Below are 20283 nucleotides of genomic sequence, written 5' to 3'. Positions count from 1 at the left end.
TGACACACCTTTACTAATGGAGCTGTACACTTTGCCAGTGTAATCTTAAACACACCACACTCTGTACGACTGGTCCCGACCCGGATCAACTAGATCGTTATAGTGAAAGACTAATAGAGCTACGATCGACTCCCGCACATCGACCGGCCAATCAGCGAATACAACGGCCCGCTTTTTGCTGTTAACGACCCGACGCATACTGACCGATTATACACGTAACGACAAACGAGTTAGTCGATTGTGATCTGTGGTGTAGTGTGCGGTGGGAATTATGGTTTTAAAGTATGGAACGCCATTTGTAAAGAAATTACCAAACGTATGCGATCGTTATTCAGTTATGTGAATGTTTATCAACTATTATACAACAATCGCAATTCATATGCATTCGCAGCGGATATACACAATCGCATATGAATTGTATAAGTCAGTGAGTTAATATTCTCTCGCTTCTTAATCGGATGTATTTTATCGGCAGTCTTGTTTCATATGCAGCTGTTAAGAGAGACATGTTAGCATTATGATTGCTGATTTAGTCTTGATTTAGTCTTCAAGGGGTAGTATGTTTATAGTTGGAAATATTAGCGTTCTCTTTCACCAACTTCAATTTGTTTGCAGTAATTGCACCATGCATTTTGTCAGTTATTTATTACGCTGTAAGAGGTTGCAGCTATTACATTGTTGTTATAGGTATATGTGGCAATGATGTATTAGGCGCTTCATTATGTACATTGAGTACTATTCACTATCTTGCATATCAACATGGCTGGGTCTTCTTTTGGAACAGGTCATTAATAATACTGCAAAATTCATCACCCCACCCACACCCCCACCGCAATTAATACAGTAATCTGTTTGGTGCAGACTTTCATACACAGAGCATAACAAAAATAAGTAATAAATACACTTATGTTCCTTTTTTTATTTTCATTTTATTTTTAAAGATTTATTTAGTAATCATTCTCAATTTTGTCATTATACTGGAATGAAAGAAACCAATAGCAAAAATTGGCAAAATGCAAATTTTGTTGGTGTACCATTTTCATCTGTTCTCAGGGTCATCTTGACAAGAGCTCATTTACATATCTGTTTATACATGTCTGTGTGTGTGTGTGTGTGTATATATGTATGTATGTTTGTCTTACAAATGTGTGTCGTACATATAAATAATGCTTTCCTTCGTTGGCATCAACCAATTTCTTTAAGACTTCAAACAAAGTGAATGAATTTCTCTCCCTAATTCATTCTTAATAATTATGCACAGTTGCATGCACTACTAACACATTTTAACGTTTGGCATATTAAGGTATCTGGCAACACGACCCAAATTATGACAGAAATCACTTCCGAAATTGTTCACTGTTTGCCAAATTCAAAGGCTGAATCATTTTGAAGGAAAATCCTGAAAAGGGTGACAGTATGAGAACAAATCACTATGGCTTAACAAAAACTGCACGAAAGTCACTCATTTCTCTGTAACACACCTGATAATTTTGTTTTGTTTTGTAGTCGACAGTGAGTAAGCAAACCAGTCTGATGTGGATTTGTTTTCAACAAACTACAAACAACTAGAAATATCCCGTTGGGTCCATCACTTTAATATTACTCAGTTGAACTGGACTTGCCAGCCAAAATCTATATCACAACGTTTTCACTCTAATATGTTGTAAGACTCAGAATAATTACATCAAAATAGAAGTACAAAAATATGAGTACAGCTGTCCAGTCAGGAAAATTTGCCCACGCAAAATATCGAAGAGAAAAGGTTGGACCTCCAAAAATCTTGGTGTTAAAACCAAACCACCATGAAATCGATGATACCAAAAGAGTCTGAACGCTACATCGATAATTTAACAATTGGTCAAAAAAGAGTTCCAAGTGAGGGAGGTAGATAATGTCCGAAACATCAAACGTCTTTGATTAAAAGCAGTCTGTTGTGAATATAACATAATCAAGTCAATTTTTTATATTTTTGTTGTTGTCGCTCTTTACTTCTTATACGAGTAGAAACCTTCTCCACTCTTCACTCCTAGCTTGCCTTCTTCGACTAATTTGGTCAACTTTTCGCTGGTGTTGAAGAGAGGGTTGTCGGGGAACTTCTCATGCCAACCTTGAAGACAAAAGTAAATAAGGATTGTTAAGGACTTTTTTTATACGAGAACGAGTGAACCCAAAGACAAGAATTAAAGGGTTACGTAGTTTGAAAGGAAGGGATAGTTAAAGGGTGCCTAAAACTCCAGTGTAATTGTAACATTTCAGGACTCAATTCATAAAATTGCAAAAGTGAAGAAATTGAAAGAAAAAAAACCTTGCTTTCCTACGTTGAATGACTCAAGTCGTTCTCTCAACTCGAAGAGAGGATAATTACTGGTCATGTCTCGACTTGACCGAAAGATCGAAGTCACTTGTTACGACTTTATCTATAATTTTAAATTTACATCAATTTCATGCATATTGTTACTTAAACAAATTTCTCAAGACATTTTTTTTATTCATTTTACATCTGTACTTAAGATTAAAGATTAAGCTTACATCCAATTGATATGGGCATTAAAGACAAACGTTAAATTTTTTTTTTGGGGGGGGGGGGATTAATAAGATATTACACATAACAGGAAAAGACCTACCATCCATAATGAATTTGGTTGTATCCAATCCAACATAGTCTAAAAGTTCAAACGGTCCCATGGGATACCCTGCGCCCAGTTTCATTGCGATGTCCACATCGCGTGGAGATGCATCACCTTAAAAAAATAAGAGAAAATTCAGGGGAAACAACGTTTTTGCATTGAACCAAAAGTTACGTTCATTAGGATGAAAGATTAATTTGAAGGCAAAGGTAGATATACCAGTATTGGGTCTGGAGCTTTGGGCCCAGCAGGAACTTCTTCAGAGGAAGTTATCGACACTAGATACAATCTGGCATTCTTCACAAACAATTTCATGGAAGAAGTTTATGGTACAAACTTCCCTGAAGAGTTTCCCCTTACAGAATTTGCAGTCAACAGTCTTTGGAAATGAATCTACAATTACTTCAAGTTTCCTGAAAGCCATTCGAAAGGATATTCTAGGCACAGGAATTTGATTGTTTCGGTTTCAATATACCTTTTCTGAACCACTCAGTTAAAAATCCATATCCTGTTCACCTTTTATTGTCATATTAAGATTTGGTTATATATTTGTAAGTGACACCATCTTGGTCATTGAGTTAAACCTTCCTTTGTTTAGTGTCAATGACTTGCAAATAACGTTGAATAATCATCTCTGCAAAACAATTCCAAAAGGATCAGATTTTAGGGAAATACCAACCAAAAACTTAGAAAAGGAATGAAAAGCACAACTGAGGAGTATGTACCAGATATACCAGCCCCCATATAGGAGAGAATACTGCTTGTTAACATTACATTCATTTATGCCAGTGAATATGAAATCATATTGTAAATATGACATCATTTGAAGACAATTCATCCACTCAAACAGAATCATAAATGTTGCAAAACAAAACAATATCTCTCCTGAACGATGAAAGACATGCATGAGATGAATCATCATTTTATTTCAGTATCACCGTGGTGATGGAGGGTGGTACAAATTTATCATTTTGGGTTTTTTTTTCATTGGTCCAATGTAAGCTGATTTTGATGTCAAACAATTACTCGTCCCCCAGACAACTTCCAAAGCTGATTTTTGGTCGTCTGGACAGAAGTATCTTCAACGACCTGGGAGACCGTTAAACTTATTTAATTAATCAATAATCCATAATAAATAATTAATCAATAATCCAGGATAATTACTACATTTCTGAGATAAATAAATAAACGATCCTTGAGACCAACCTCTCTCAATCAATCTGACAGATTCCACTAAGTAAGGCACTAGCAGCCGATTGACTATAAACCCTGGAGTGTCCTGCAAAAACAAAAACAAACAAAAAAACATGTGAACATTGCTACCATAGTGACTCTTTGTATGTTATTTTATAGTATAATAGTAAGAAATATCATTAATTAGTTATTAAATGTGATTCTTAAAGAAAACAGATTATGTTTAACAGGAAGATATCACCGAGCAAACTGAGGTCTGCAAAAAAACCAGAATGTCTCCTTTTTATCATACAAGACATTTGAGCACATAACTACATCTCTTTGTAGGTTACGTTTCGATATTCTCAAAGTTAATTAAGCTAACTAATGAATTATAACATATGATGACCCCTTGGAAAGAGAAATTAAAATTTTGCACAGACACAATATCACAGCTTGTCATACAAACTCCACTTAATACATGCACACAGTGCTGGATTATATTCCTTGACTTTGAGGGCCCCTAGGTTCTTCACTAATCTGACTATTGGATAATCCCCAATCTCCCACCCCCCCCCCATACTCCCCACTGCTCACATGTACAGTACATCTAAGTTTTGCATTAGGTGCTATACTGTATCAATGCAGACGTAATACTAAGAACGTTAATGACATAACTGACATAACATCATGACAGAGCAGACTACAGGCAGACTACACTGGTTTTCTAGTTATTTTTCCCTCCACAGTAGTTTACAAGGTTGTCATTGTAAAATATATCTACTTTGCCTTACTCTATAGATATTGTGCACTACCTTTGTTAACGTTCTCATGCTCTGGTAGACATGATGTAAGCATGAGTAGACAAATGCAGGTTGTAATATAATAATATCGACCTATTATACTGTTGTAACCAAAGGCAAAGAGTTGATTTTAATTGGATTTTATTTACTGTAGGTGATTCGTAAAAAAAAAAACGCAGTGTCATACATCATATCTATCTCCATGCATATCTGTGGCGCTAACCTCTGTTAACCATACCAACAAATACTACATTTATTTGGCAAGGAACTTGTAAAGGCTGCCATAAAATTATTGAAATATGGTAGAACCAAGAAGAAACTTGTACTTTGTGGAGATTACTGTAGGCCTATGCTAAAGGTCAAGGTCAAGGCTTCACGACAATGGACAGAAACTTTACTGGATAACCAACATGCATCTCTGCACTCAAAAGATGTTCAGGAAAAGCTTCAGTGTTTTGTACAACTGAGCGCAGCAGTTCTTGGGACAGAACTACAAGTAATGTGGCTTAACAATACTGCAAGTACAAACACAAGAGAGTCTCTAATAACTGGCCTATGTTTGACTAACTATATCCTGAAAGACTTATTTCTGATCAGATCAGCTCCTGGTAACAAATTTAAAATCAATTTGCAAGCTTGGATGCTTCTTGTTCTAACGTTAAATCAATCACTTTTTATGGTACAAATATTTTGGCAAAAACAAGTTGTGCACAAAAAGACACTGTTATGAAAATGGGTATTGTATTTACTTTATAGCAACTGGAACAAAACACACAAAGGAGCTTCGAGAAATTCCTTGTCACATTGTCATCGGTCTCCAAACCGAACACTTTACTGCACAGAGGCTTCATTTTAGTAAGTGTGAACAATCACACTTATATACGGAATACCGCCCCCGAGGTCCAACACATGACCGACTCTACACAAAATAGGTGTCGTGCTGACAAACAAATGACTGCAGCCTGCAGGAACTTTTATTTGCAGCAAACTCACAAATTCTATGCAAATTAACTCATGAATATGCATACTCTTAAGATGGACAAAAATAGAATGATAGAAAATATAATTTAGACTATTTCAAAATGTGGCAGACAATGGCATTATGTACAACTACGTTGATTTTTTAAATTTTTAATAAGCATTTTTGGTTGCAGGAGTATTTTAGAGGAGTAACAGTTCTTTCATTTTAGCCCCAAATTGACTTATGAATTTCTGATTCTTTATTCCCTACCCCCCTTCTGCACCCCTTTCCCACCCCAAGCCCCTCTGTAATTCTTTTCTTAGGTACAAAGTGCAGTTTTGTAACAGTATCAAGTGGGTGGTTTCTCCCAAATACAGAATATGTGCTTACAAAAATTCATTTGTATACCAAGCTGCTCTATATATAATCAAAATGGCAAAGTTAAACCTTTATTGTAATTTTAATATTCAGTAAATGTGTTTAAATATTTAATTTTCTATTTTCTATACTAATATTCATATTTTAATTTTATGTTTAAATGAACTTTTTACTAATTCATCTTCAATTTTCGTAATGTACTTTTTGAATTTTTTGATGTCCTTTTTATGAATATTTATATTTATACTGGAAATAAATCAACTAAACTGAAACTGTAGAGGTTAGTATTAGGTACTAACGATGATGACATGAGCTTTTGTCTATTCATTTATTCAACAAATACAAGAAGTAAAGTCCTAAGAACAGCTAAAGAGACCTAATTTGCATAAATGAACTCACACCATAGATGTTTGGTTTCATAGTTGTTAGGTTTCATTGTTGTTTCATAGGTTTCATTTTTGGTTCCATTGTTGTTTGGTTTCATAGTTTAGGAGTGTTAGCTCAGTGGTTAACGCCGTTGCCTTTCAATCATAAGGTCCCGAGTTGGATTCACTCCAAGATTAATGTATGTCGTCCAGTTACAGAGTTGTTGACAATTGACAATTCATAAGTATGGACATTAAATATGAATCTAAGAGACTGACTTTGGTCAGCTTGCAGCTTTGATAAGCCAATGATGGCTTCTTCGTGAGTTCCTGCTTGCAGGAGGATCTAAAATACATACATACATACTAATGTAACATGTTGTCATGGTGATGGATAAGAGTAATCGCTTACCTTACAGGTAACTGGGGTTTTCCCCAATGCTTCTGAAAATGCCATTAAAGAGTTATAAGTGTCATCGCTGGTTTCCTCGGTTCTAATAACCTATGCAAAGTAAAAAAATGAAAGGGGCTTGAAAATATCCATAAAGGCATCTGACAATTTGGAATCAATCAAATGATATCAATGATGACACCTCAAACCAGAGTTGTAATACAGTAAATTACATTTAGCAAAGGTTCATGCATTTAGTTGGTCCTAGCATCCTGAAAATACTGGATACTTGAGAATTATCGATGCATCTGGGTAGCAACTTGATCTGGTTTGCTAAACGAGTACTACATACATGATTCCATGGCACATTGTTAGACCCAGGTATCAGGAAAGTTCCATATTTTCATAAGCTGCACTATAGTCACGCCAAAGTGGTGACACTGTTTACTATGTAAGTATTGTAGCCCCTGATATTGCTATGGAAACCTGTACTGGCTACAATTCACCTTTCCAATCTTTGTACAAGCCTCAAGGGTTACATTTGTCTACTCCTGAACAGGGCTGGGATTTTTTAACTGGGCTGCAGGCTTCTAAAGTACAAGGATTACAATGCCTCTCCTCACCCCCCTCCCCCCCCCCCCCGCACCCTTCCTCCCAAAGTACACAATCAGACTTATACAAAAGTACAGTATGACCCACAGAAGTTAGAGCACAGCGTCTCTGTACTTTATTTCTGTTTCGTACTTCATGGCTCTTGTTTAACACCTCCCTCCTTTCTCCATCCCTGCCACATCGAACCCTTAATGTAACTATCAAGAGGTTGAGGAGAAGAGGAGGTGGGGGTGGTGGCAGGGGGGAGGGGGAGGAGTCATGGAGAGGGCAGGAATAAGATGTTACAACTTTTCAAAGTAAACCCAAGTGCGTGCTCTTACCTCAACTAGTTTCATAACAGGCACAGGATTGAAAAAATGGAGACCTCCAAAGCGGTCCCTTCTCTCGACCGCAGCGGCGATGTCTGTGATTGGTAGTGATGACGTGTTGCTCGCAAAGATGGTGGAACTGAAAATCGACAAAAGCAACTTTAGGAGAACGAGAGTGTATTACACTGGCTCAATTATTATCACAGAGGAGCATCTCTACCTCACCTTTATACTGTACACTGTTACAAATGGTATTGCTGTTTACTCTCAACTTCCACCCCTTTTGTTACACCCCTCCCCTTACCCCCCATCCCCATCCCCTTAAATCCCCTCATGCCATTCTCCTTTCATCAGTGCATTCATCTTGGCAAGCCCTCACAAGCCATAGATAACAGACATTACTTTATTTCCTAACATTAGCAATTGGGAAGGCACTGGTGAATGAAGCCAAAGACCTTCCTGACATTAACTTCCAATCTGAGAGGAACTGTCACCTTTTGGCTTTTTATAGTAGTGTTTACAGATAATATTCCCACAATCATAAAAGTCTTTTTTTTCGTTTGTTATAAAATCACACGGTTATTCCTGGGATCATTTGCAATATCTAAGTCGAGTCCAAAATGAAAATTTCCCTTACGATTTGGCGGCCTTGTCTAATCTGCCAAACAGCTCCCTCTTGACATCGAGATTCTCGATGATAGCTTCGATCACTAGGTCTGCTTCCTTCACGGATTCCTCTGCGTTTGTGTTCATCTTAATTCTGCCGATGGTCTTCTTGACAAAGTCCATGCCAGCCTGTTTGAAACAAAAAGAGGAACTGAAAGTTTCTGACTTTTAACAGCCATACATCTTTCAGCAATTACATAAATTCACTTGTCAAGATTTGAAAGCCATACTTTCCTTAAAGGCATTGAAGACTCGCCCCAAACAGCGTGCCGCCATCTTTAAAAAGTTAACTTTCTGTTGCTCACAAGTGAAGTTTTTCTCTTGTTGCTACAAAATGCAGACAGTAATGAAACGTGATACCTTGTAATCTTTAGCTGGACCTGAGACACTCTGCTGTGGGTATTGACCGCAGCTGTATGTACTGACTGTATACTAGTGTCTAATTACCAACAGTAGCAAGCTGTGTGTTTTTTTTCTGGGATCGATGGTGGTGTCTAACACTTCTGTTACACCTCATTTGAAACTAGGTCAGATTACTGGCATTAGACGTTTCTTTTTGCGCAAGTCTTCACGCCCTTTAAAATGGCACCATCTCAGTTTATTCTGCGATGGTTGGCCTCTACATAACTTATCTTCAACTAGATCAAGACAAAAAGAGAAATGAACAATTCCTGACTTTTTATTCTTACTTTTTTCACATCTACTGTACTCAGCATTCCATCAATTGATTTCTCATTTGAATCATTCAAAAGCCAATCCCTGCTTTCATAGATATAGCCCCTGGACCTCAGTTAAAACTCTGCAGTGTTTTGGCAGCTATAACCTATCAACAACATCGGTGTTTAGATCTGCATTCTTATTTCATGATATTGCAGTCACTTTTAAGTCAAAAGCTGAAATTTCCCTTTTGTTGTCTTTTTCAGAATATTTAACCAAATTACTTATATCCTAGAACAACATTCTACACTGATTCCTTATCGAAATAGACTGGTTGCCCTTAGGCAAATCTCAAGTGTTCTTTTACTGCTGAATATTGGTAAATTCAGCCCTGACATTTGGACAATAGAAATTACTTTGAAGAGAGGGGGAGAGTGAGGGTGAAGGAGGGTGGGGATGCAAGAGGTTCATGCTTCTTGTGTGGGTTTTCAGCGGGAGATGTATTATCCTTTACATATTATTAATTTATTACTTACAAATTTTCAACTGCTGAAAATCTGGCATACTGCCTGCAAACTACTGCCCAAATACATTCCATCCTTAACTGTGTAATGCATAGCTGCAGCATATTATGTTTAGACCAATCCTACTATAATTGAAGAGACAACAAAGGGAATTTACAACACTGCATAGTAAAATTTTCAGACTAGGCTACTCCTGAACCTAGACGATTCCACATTGCCAGAACTTAAATCTTTCATCCACATTTTCAGTATAAATTTGCTTGTTATCTTGAGTGAACAAACCAGTTAGTTTACCACAAAACAAATACAATGCAACCATCATGATCACAGATCGAAGGTTAATCCTGGATATATTTATTCTGACTGCATTCTCAACCGAACAGTCGAACAAATATTAGATGAAGGAAAAAATGTAGGTATAAAACCTTGCACATGGTGCTGGTACACATGGGCCTTATCTAAGTGCCTTTGGAAGCGGGTACACAGTGTCAGACAGGGATATTAGTGTAAACTGAAGAGTACATACAATATACAGTACAGAACAGTACAGAACCTACATGTATACAATATACAGTATGTATGTTAGATATCTGCAGCTTAAACAGGCTTAGTGTGTGCTTTGTATTTTTAACTGAGCAGTTCACGCACCTATATAGAATGTACAGTATGAAAAATATATCTGCAGTTTTAACAGTCTAACTGCATGCTATTTATTTGTAACTGAGCAGTAGGTCGGCCTGTATACAGTACACAATATATTAGATATCTGCAGTTTACAAAGGTGTAGTGTATGCTTTGTATTTGTTACTGAGCAGTAGGCCTTTATACAGTATACAGTATATTAGATATCTAAAGCTCACTTTACCCAGTCTACTGTTTGCTTTGTATTTTACTGGCTAAACAATGAGCTGGTATCTGAAATAATCGTAAATGATAGTATAACTTTATTGTTTGTTATGTAAACCAACTTCATAAAACCGCCAAATTGCTATACAAAATATGAAGTTATTGCCAGGTGCTAAAATTCAGCTGGTATGTGAAATAACTACAGTATGTAATTTGATGGCATACTTACTGTCATATCATAATAAATGTTAAAAAAAGCTATTTGAAGATCTGTACATAACACTGCACCCCAAACCTGAAAATCACATACAGCTATTGTATCTTATGTCACATTGCCATATGTTCTAAAGTAAATGACACAACTGCCACATTGAATGCCATTTTCAAAGTTGTTTTTTTCCTCACATTTGCATCATCCTTGAATTTCTTTTTCGACACTCTTGAGATGCTTTTCTCGATAGATGCCCGTGACTGCTGCAATATGTCTTTGGTCTGATCTACGATGGTAACAGAATGACCCGTCTGAGCGGCAACCTGTGAAGAGAAACAAGTACATACTTTTACAAGATACAAAAGCCACAAAAATAATTAACATCATCAAGCTTGTTCCTGCATGAAAAAAAAAATGATCCATGACCAAGATTGCATTGCATGATGTAACAAAGAAGTACATTTTCTTTGCTGTCCAGTATTTAATTTTTATTGATTTTTTTACGACAGTATGTTCATTAAAAAATCACACCTTATACAATTTTTTAATGCCCTTAAATTTTGTTGTGTACTGGCATCTTCCATATAAACATTAAATTAGGTAAGTTTAACATCTTCCTGGAGAAAAAATGGAGAAATTAATCAAGATTCACCTCAGCTTGTTCATTCCCAAAACATGGATCACCTTCTCACATATTTAAAAGTTAGATATACTGTAACTTCAATGAAACACCTGACACTTGTTCTCATGAGTCAATCACTGTGAGTTTTAATATACTTTATCAGATCTGAGTCTATGCTGAAAAGGAAAGTATTTTTCTTCACCTCCCCATCCCCATCCCAAAGAAATGTACTCATTCTCAATGAAATGTCAAATACAACATCTATCATTAATGACATGCCAAGATCAGGTACTGGAAATGTTGCACAAACAGTTTTTTATTGTTGTGATGATAAACACAGTGTCATTACTGATGGAAAATGACAGTGCACAATTAAGATTGGTTGGCTGTCAGTTTCAGATTATCAAGGATCAACATAGGTTCAACATCCAGCCAATATGATGACAACGTATGATGAAGGGGCAATCTACAGGTACTCCATTCCATGCCCTGGAGGTCAAATTCAAATTTGACAAAATCACATTTCCTTTAGTAATCAAGCCTTCAAGCTTCCAATTTTCAATTATAACTGGAATGAAGGTATAGACTATTAAGGCATAGTCAACACAGCTTATCTAGACTGAGACCTAGGCTAATTAGACTTAGCGTTACTTTGGGCCTATTAGTACTATATGAAGCTTCGTAGGCTAGTGCATTATAGTGACATAACCAAGCCTACAGTACTTAAATTTGACTTACAATTTATCGAACAAGATTTCTTACGCCTACGTTAATTGACTTTTACATACACGCTGCCAATGTAGGCCTCACGACACATTAGAAACATAGCCTGGGGTGTTTTCTGTTTACCAGAAGTTATATTTTAGCCTGTTACTTGTTAGCATACAGTAGCCCATGCTAGCCTTCTTTAAGCATGGGTAGGTAGCCTAGGGCTATAAGTATAGGCTATTTAAGTGGCTACTGTATGTTACACTTACAGAGGCAAAACCATTATTAGCCTAGGCTACATAGGCCTACCTGAGCAATTCCAGCACCCATTAGACCTCCTCCTATGACTGTAACGTTCTTGATGGCAGCCATTCTGACGGCCGAAGTGGACAATCCTCTTGAGAAAACCTTCGTAGTGAGAGACATTTTGGCAATTACAACGTAATCAACGTATAGTAGACCTCAAATTAAGTGATATTGTCACACGCACGCTAACTAATTTTGTCTTTTTTGACAAAATTAATCGGATAACACTAGCACATGTGCATGTATGTTATAGTTAATCAAGACTAGTCTATCGCGCAACAGGAAAGTTCGGGGGCACACACGTATAGAAAAACCTATAGATCTGACCAAGCAAACATTTAATCTGGTGCTTGATATAAACTTAGTTCATATAAATATGTATCTTCAATACAAATGATGCCTTTCTATTTTCCTGTTAAACTAGACTAAACTAAGCTAGACTTTACCAGACTAAACCGGACTGGACTGTGACTAAAGTAAAGTTACTTTAAAGTGAAAATAATCAAATCGCAAATCACTCACGCAAAGAAACATGCAAAGAGAAGTAAAGATGACCGAACTGAAAACAAACTAAGACTGCAGAAGTACAGTTGGTTAGTGATTCTTATTAAGTTCCAAAAAATTCTTATCCGTATGAATTGATTCATTTTACCGGGTGTCCAGTGGTATTTTCCCGACACAATGGCATTACTAACTTGGTCTTTATTTTCCAACGTACGAATTCATTTTTCTTACCGGGTGTTTAGTTTATAGACGTATTTTTTCGACATATCGGCATTAATGAGGCATTTATCTTCCTACGTATCCCATCAGAGTGCTTTATCATGTTATACATAATCGAAAAACGTCTTAAGTTTTAGCCATAGTGTTGGATAGTAAATAAATCAAACACAACGATGGTTCTAATATACATTTTCGGCGTTCCGTATGATTTATTAAACGAAGATTGCATAACAACTGCGAAATCTTACAATACAACTTGGTATTTAATTTGTTATTACATGAAAACAGCATCGTCATTTCCCTGAAGCTTACTACGAGACAAGATATCCCTGACTTCATTGTTAGAGAATTAGGTAGATATTAGCCATAGCGTTAGGACGGCTTTACATATACTAACAATTTTAACAAAGTTATGTCAAACCTTGCTTCGTGAAGGTTCTACCAGTACCACTGTACTAGCCTGGTACTACTAGTACTACGAGTACGTGTTGTACTACTACTTATATATTGGGTATAGACTAGACACAAGGCCTATGTAGTTTAACTTACACTTGGGCTTAGCCTCTGTTGTGGGTATGGTGGCCTAAGTAACTGGGAGTAGGCACAGATTCCCGTTACGATAGGTCCAGATGTCCCTCACACTGTCTAAGAGATGTAGAAATGTATCATTTGCGCAATAATTGTGAGGAAAAACTTTGATATCAGTTTGATACAGTTTAAACCTGGTTTTAGCACTGCTATTTCATTAAGTTATCATGAACATTAATTGGATCTTTGTAAATCTTTGTGACCCATTCCAGTCGTTTGTATGGCAAACACAGTTAACTTAATACATTTCATTTTGAACAGGGTTAGCATGGCAGCACTATTTCATGCCAGGAGAGTGGCTTTTTCACTTGTGCAAACTAACTGCCATTCCTCTCACTATAGAAGACAATTTTCGACACAAATCCGTAACTATGCCAACCAGACTCGCCTTGCCACCAAGCGTATGGCAGAGCAGAAAGGGCAGACTCTGAAAGAAACCTTAAGCAAGCCAGCAGATGGAACAGGTACAGTAAAAATCTCAACAGATCTCTGCTCAAATCAGTTAGTATAATGTATACACATTACACAAAACAAAAAACCTGCTGTATAACTTTGGACTTGTGTAGAGCTATTTGATTATATTTTGAAGCACTTTGCTGTTTAGTTTCTAACTTTCTGTGTGATGAATTGTTCAAATTTAACAAATCTTGACCACACAAATATACATGTACTGTACATCTGTCAAATCCTCTCGAGATAATTACGCTCAAGGTGTAATAGAACTAAATAAATTTGCAACAAACTGTTTTATAGATCATTGTCATTCTCCTGTTCTTCATCACTATTTTCCTACATGTATGCATACAGTATACATCAAAAGTACAACTTGGGTGAATCACTGCACTATACAGTACCATCTCATAGTCATAGGACTTCATGAGTCTCATTGCGTTGAATATGAAGTCATGAAAGATTGGAAGCAGTTTTTGCTCAAAACAAAATCTTTTGCAACTTTGACCTTCATGATTGATGCAGGCAATTGTACCATATAATGACAGCTTCTTTGATGAAGTTGCACAGTTGTATAATTAACTGGAGAAGTTACTCAGAACTTTGTTCATTTGTAGCAAATGACTGCAGCATAAATTCTGTACATATATTTCATAATTGTGCTTGAGAAGTCAACTGAATTATTGAGGTTACATTATTGTAACATCCCAGAATGTACACAGGAGTCTAAAATCACTGTTTCATGGGTGTGTACTAATTGCACGCTGACAGGGGCAATTGGTAGGAATGAATCTTACTAACTGTAGCTATATATATATATATATATATATGTTATAACCAAAAAATCCATAATTTCCACAAAAATTTGCTTCTACATCAACTGCTGCTATTGTAAACACTTTTTCAAGCTTGATTTGAAATGCCAATTTATTATAAGTTTTCAGACTTGGACAAAATGAAAGAAATGTGCCGATAACACAAATTCTAATCATTCAAAAATATATATATCTGCATTGCTTTGTTGGTAGCACATGTCGTGGGGAGAAGTCTTGTTGCCGGCGCTGCTGCGGCTGGCATTGGGGCTTTGTGCTATTATGGGCTCGGACTATCAAATGAGGTCGGAACGTTTGAGAGAGCAGCGTAAGTAGATGTCTTGCTATTGTAGGGTAAACCCAGGATTACAGCAGAAGTCCTTAACATTGTTGCCAGTATTCAAAATTATTAACCTTCCCAGTGATGGTCTTAGATTAGAAATGTTTGCAAAATTTCTGTGTGCTGCAATACAAATCAATAGAGTACAGCACAGTACAATACATTACTGTATGATAGGATAGGATAGATTAGGATACAATACAACACAATGCAAGAAAATAAAATAATATGCAATACAATACATAGTATTGTACCAGATGTTTATCTATGCAAGGCAGTGACAAAGACTTTATTTTTAATTTATTTTTAATATATGTTTAATTTATTTTTAATTTATTTTTAATTTATTTTTAATTTATTTTTAATTTATTTTTAATTTATTTTTGTTGGGGAAGGGAGGCTGGAGTTACTTAGTAACCTTGGTAATGGCTAGGTTTGATCCAATAACAAACTTGACATATTGTTAGGCTACTCAAGGTAGAATCAATTGCCATGTTTGCAACAGCTCAAATGGACAATATCACTTCAAGTATCAGTCCAATAGAGATTTATCACTGTTATTTAGAGAAAGCCATTGTCCAGGGCTCTAAATATCCATAACTGCTGTAGAAATGTAGATGTGAAAAGGTGTGACTGTGTGTGTAATTTTTACTGAAATGTTAGATGTACAGTGCAGTAATGTTACTTTAAAGGTAGGGCAAAAACTTTGATTTCTGTTAACATTAATAATAAAGAAGGAACATTAGTTGCTTCTAAACTATCGATACCAAATTACATACGGTTATCAACAAGAACAGATCTGTGTAATTTTAAGGTCCGAAATGTGATATTAATCAAGTCTATTTTGTTTTCAGAATGTGGCCAGATTACGTAAGGACCAGAGTCCGATCAACTTACCAGTATTTTGCAATGGGCATAGCAACCACGTCGGCAGTGGCTTATGGACTCTCCAGGAACAAGATGTTGGTTGCGAAGTACATGCCCAAGTCATGGGTTGTAAGTTCCATGCCCTGATTTGAAAGGGAAACAAAGCTAAGGACGTCATACAAATGAGCGTCACTTAAGAACAAATGTGCACTGAGGACAGCTAGGGTAGCTTTCTGTATTGTAACGGACAGTGATAGAATTGGCCTTTGAAGATCACTAGATGAAATATGCAGAGTTCATTTCATGTCACTTCTCACTTGGTCCAGTCAGGAAAAAAAATTTCCTTTAAAAACTACAAAGTTTTCTTCTATTTGAAAGAAAAGTCCTATAAGGTGTTAATTTAGGTCAACAGTCAATGAAAAGAACAGCTTCAGCCCGATTCTAAAATGTAAAGTACCATAAGAGAAGATTTGTTTTACAGCATGCACACAGGACAATGTTAGTACTTAGCTGATTTGAAAATGAGTGGAGCTGTCACAAGTATGAGTTGTTTAATTTCTTGTAACATTATGGAAGTGACATCTTATTTTAAATGAAATAATGTGCATGCCAAGTGTTTGTAATTATATATATTTGGCATGCTAACAGATCAATGTCAATACATATTTGTTTGTAATTCTATTTTTTCTCTTTAGGGAATTATTGCCTCTACATGTGTGGTGCTTGCATCAGGAGTTGTTACCATGGCTGTGCCTTACTCAGAAGGAATTGGTTTGAAGCAGCTGACATGGCTAGGACACAGTAGTGTCATCGGTGCTTTCTTGACCCCTATGTGCTTCATGGGAGGTCCACTTCTTATCAAGGCTGCTTGGTACACAGCTGGTATCGTTGGAGGTTTGTACATCTGCCTTTTAATGTTACTTTTTAACTATGAAGCTAGGCTTGTATCTACATATTTATATATATATATATATATATATATATATATATATATATATATATATATATATATATACATACATAGTGAAAAAGTTAAAATGTAATGAGAAGGAAATCCAGAACAATGAAAAAACTTCCAGCCTCCATCGGGATTCGAACCCGGGCTTCCCGCTTTGTACGCGGACACCCCAACCAAACTAGGCCATGGACGCCGACTGTATGTACAGAGGTTCAAAACCGGTAAGGAAAGTCGTAATTTCACTGGAGGCGTTTGACACCCGTCTCGAACAACACCAGTTCTGTCTTTGGTAACATATTTTGCCTTACTCTAGAGATCAAACATGATGCTAACCAACTCGAAAATCATTTGTGATTCCTAAAGCCAGATCTCAAGAGAGATACTTTGAACAGACTTTATGTTAATGGAACGGAGATAAACGACAAAGGCAAATGAATATATATATATATATATATATTTATGATATTCCAAAATGTTTTATATATATTTATTTATATCTAAATATCAATGCATGGCATACATACAGAAAGAAGAGAAAAAAAACAAGAAAAATGAGTATTTGTCTTCATGTTTCATTGGACATTTAATCCTGGAGTTACAATCAATTGAGATGTCATGAATTAACATTCTCATTTCTTCACTCGTTTCCCACCAACAGGTCTGTCATGCATCGCAGCCTGTGCTCCTAGTGATAAGTTCCTTTACATGGGAGGGCCACTGGCGATGGGCCTCGGAGTTGTACTCATCTCCTCATTGGGTAAGTCACCAGAGTACGTTGTAATCAACATCCATCATTACTCAGTTTTAAGCTGACAGCTTTATTGCTCAATTATCAGTGGCTTATAACTCCCCCACGCCCCCACTCCCCCCCTTCCATCATTACTCAGTTTTAAGCTGACATCTTTGTTTCTCAATTATCAGTGGCTTATAACTCCCCCACGCCCCCACTCCCCCCCCCTTTCTTCCATCATTACTCAGTTTTAAAGCTGACAGCTTTGTTTCTCAATCATCAGTGGCTCATAACGTTTTCCCGCCCTTTTCTTCCATGATAGGTGGTCTCTTCTTTCCAGTTACCACTGCTCTTGGATCTGGACTGTATGCCATCAGTACATACGGAGGTGTAGTTCTCTTCAGTGGCTTCATGCTTTACGATACGCAATTGATCGTCGCCAAAGCTGAGAGTCATCCCATAGCATCTCCGCAGCGATTTGATCCGATCAACGCGTAAGATTATAAATTATCTATCTGTGACGGTTTACTTGATTATTACCAGAAACTCTGCTACCACGGTTGGAGTATTTTTTTACAAATAAATATATCAGATTGTTTCCAACGGGTGAAACGACGCACATAGCAATATGTAAATAGATTTTAATGTAAATAAAGATAAAATTCATATTTTACAAAACTCTACTACTAGAATACCAATGTTTAATATTAACTTAGTTATATGATCTATAAATATGACCAGACTGATCCATTTGTGAGCTGATGGAAGTCAAAGACAGATATTTGTCTGCTGGCCTACCCACCCTTTCCCAGCCCCCCCCCCCTCCCCTTTTTCCTCAACTACTAATTGTTGAAAAAATCATGTGAAGGAATGTTAAGCATTTTTACTGCCTTCTTTCTTCTTTTACATCAATAATGCAAGATATATATATGTTTGTATATATATATATATATATGTTTGTATATATATATATATATATGTTTGTATATATATATATATATATATATCTATATATATATATATATATATATATATATATATATATATATTTGAAGTAAATTTATTTCTATGCAAATTTTGGTAATGATTGTAGGTTCAAATATATTTTGATATAACTTCTCAAGCTTTGGTTTTATCTCCATTTTTATTTTGCAGAGCTATGGGCATCTACATGGATACCATCAACATCTTCATTCGTATTGCAATGATCCTCTCCGGGGGTGGAGGAAAAAGAAAGTAAAAATAATTCATGAAATGAAATGAGAACTGTGGAAAGGAGAGACTTCTTATTATCTGGCGAGGAGGGAACCAAGTTCTGGAGTCTTCAGAGGATGTTTTCCTATAACAGCAATATTCAGAATATTGATTATTCCAGAATTAAACTAAAGCTCTGTGAGTAAGGTTATACCATTAATTTGGCAGGGGTAAGGGTCATGTACTCCCGGGGTCAACTGTTTGATAATCCATCCTGTCTTTATATGATATCTTTGATCTACCAATATGAATTCACCTTATTTTTACATTCAAATATTAAGTTTCATATCAGAATTGCTTGTACGTATTCATGTTTTCAGGGTTTTGCTGACTGACACTGGTATGTGGTTCCTCATAAGATGGTGTCCAATATACTTGTTGCTGTGTATATACTGCCACTCCAAGCCCCCCCCCTCCACAATTAAAAAAAAAGGGTGACTTAAAGTAGCATGTTAGTCTTGATGTCATAGTCCAACAAAGAAAACAATGAAGAGGGAGGGAGTGGGATTGACAGGGGGAGGGAAGGGTGTGGGGAGGGAGGAGGGGTGTGGGGGAGAGAGGGAGGGATGTGGGGAGATTTGAGTGTTGTTATGGTTCTATAGTTATTCTTGCTTTCAAGATAAATCACCATAGGAATATTCCTGTTAAATGTTTCGCATGATCTAGTTAGCAATCTCTCTAGGCCTGTTCAAGCTTTTGGTATAATTTTTTGGTATAATTTTGATTTACATGGCATACGTTTTCAGTGGTTTGTAAGTTTTGCTGATGTTGTCCCTGACTAGATTGGTAAGGTAACTTTTTCTTTCTGCCTTGCTTTCATACCATGCTGGATGAGAAAACTTTCTGATTCTTATTAATTCGTCAGCCAGGGCTGGACCAACTCTATCATCAACTCATTGTGCTATATTTCAAGTCATATTTGTATGTAGTCCAAAATGTCGACCCCTTCCTTTTCACCTCAGCATCAATGGGAACAAATGGAAAGTAGGAGGAGGACCAGGTTAATGTGATTTTAACAATAAAATGCAATATGACTTGAATAACTCTTGATGCGGTGTATATATGCTTTACCCCTATCAGTCTCTTTCCCCCCCCCTCCCTTGCCCTGGTCCAGATATGTCACAGTCTGTGCTTACAAATCTTTACCCCTAACAGTCTCTTTTCCCCCTCCCGTGCCCTGGTCCAGCTATGTCCACCATTTGTCCTTACCATTCTTTAGCCCTGTCAGTCTCTTTGCCCCCTCCCTTGCCCTGGTCCAGCTATGTCTCCTTACCAATCTTGAGTGTAATTATTACAACAGCTACACTTGCTCACACTCCTAAGACTCGATACTGTTAAAGGTGTTATTGTGTTGTGATATCAACTTCTTGTAAATAAACAAAATTAAACAGCACAAGAATGGA

General features: G+C 36.6%; 2 protein-coding genes across 2 annotated transcripts; one reads left to right on the top strand and one right to left on the bottom strand.

Annotated features, from left to right (window-relative positions):
* Window positions 1–1574: 1574 nt before the first annotated feature.
* Window positions 1575–12398, bottom strand: LOC139969204 (hydroxyacyl-coenzyme A dehydrogenase, mitochondrial-like). The gene is made up of 8 exons (XM_071974097.1): window positions 12162–12398; window positions 10717–10845; window positions 8256–8413; window positions 7631–7757; window positions 6720–6809; window positions 3834–3906; window positions 2625–2741; window positions 1575–2107 (listed from the first exon to the last, which is right to left on the bottom strand). The coding sequence occupies exons 1-8, from the start codon at window positions 12276–12278 to the stop codon at window positions 1986–1988; spliced, it is 933 nt and encodes a 310-aa protein (XP_071830198.1). The 5' UTR covers window positions 12279–12398; the 3' UTR covers window positions 1575–1985.
* Window positions 12399–13075: 677 nt separating this feature from the next.
* LOC139969203 (growth hormone-inducible transmembrane protein-like) lies at window positions 13076–20283 on the top strand. Its single transcript, XM_071974096.1, has 8 exons — window positions 13076–13234; window positions 13731–13933; window positions 14948–15059; window positions 15926–16067; window positions 16634–16832; window positions 17555–17653; window positions 17949–18120; window positions 18782–20283. Exons 2-8 carry the CDS (start codon window positions 13738–13740, stop codon window positions 18864–18866), a joined length of 1005 nt encoding a protein of 334 aa, XP_071830197.1. The 5' UTR covers window positions 13076–13234; window positions 13731–13737; the 3' UTR covers window positions 18867–20283.

Source organism: Apostichopus japonicus, chromosome 6 (genome assembly GCF_037975245.1).
Source record: "Apostichopus japonicus isolate 1M-3 chromosome 6, ASM3797524v1, whole genome shotgun sequence".
NCBI classification, from domain to species: domain Eukaryota; kingdom Metazoa; phylum Echinodermata; class Holothuroidea; order Aspidochirotida; family Stichopodidae; genus Apostichopus; species Apostichopus japonicus.
The sequence above is the reverse complement of the archived record's forward strand: the minus strand, read 5'-3'. Positions and strand labels throughout refer to the sequence as shown.

Coding starts and splice junctions, on each gene's coding strand:
- LOC139969203 (XM_071974096.1), top strand. CDS start 13,738: ATGGCAGCACTATTTCATGCCAGGAGAGTGGCTTTTTCACTTGTGCAA. Junction 13,934..14,947: donor CAAGCCAGCAGATGGAACAG/GTACAGTAAAAA, acceptor CTTTGTTGGTAG/CACATGTCGTGGGGAGAAGT. Junction 17,654..17,948: donor TGTACTCATCTCCTCATTGG/GTAAGTCACCAG, acceptor CTTCCATGATAG/GTGGTCTCTTCTTTCCAGTT.
- LOC139969204 (XM_071974097.1), bottom strand. CDS start 12,278: ATGTCTCTCACTACGAAGGTTTTCTCAAGAGGATTGTCCACTTCGGCC. Junction 10,846..12,161: donor TGGGTGCTGGAATTGCTCAG/GTAGGCCTATGT, acceptor TTCTCTTCACAG/GTTGCCGCTCAGACGGGTCA. Junction 7,758..8,255: donor TTAGACAAGGCCGCCAAATC/GTAAGGGAAATT, acceptor GTCGATTTTCAG/TTCCACCATCTTTGCGAGCA.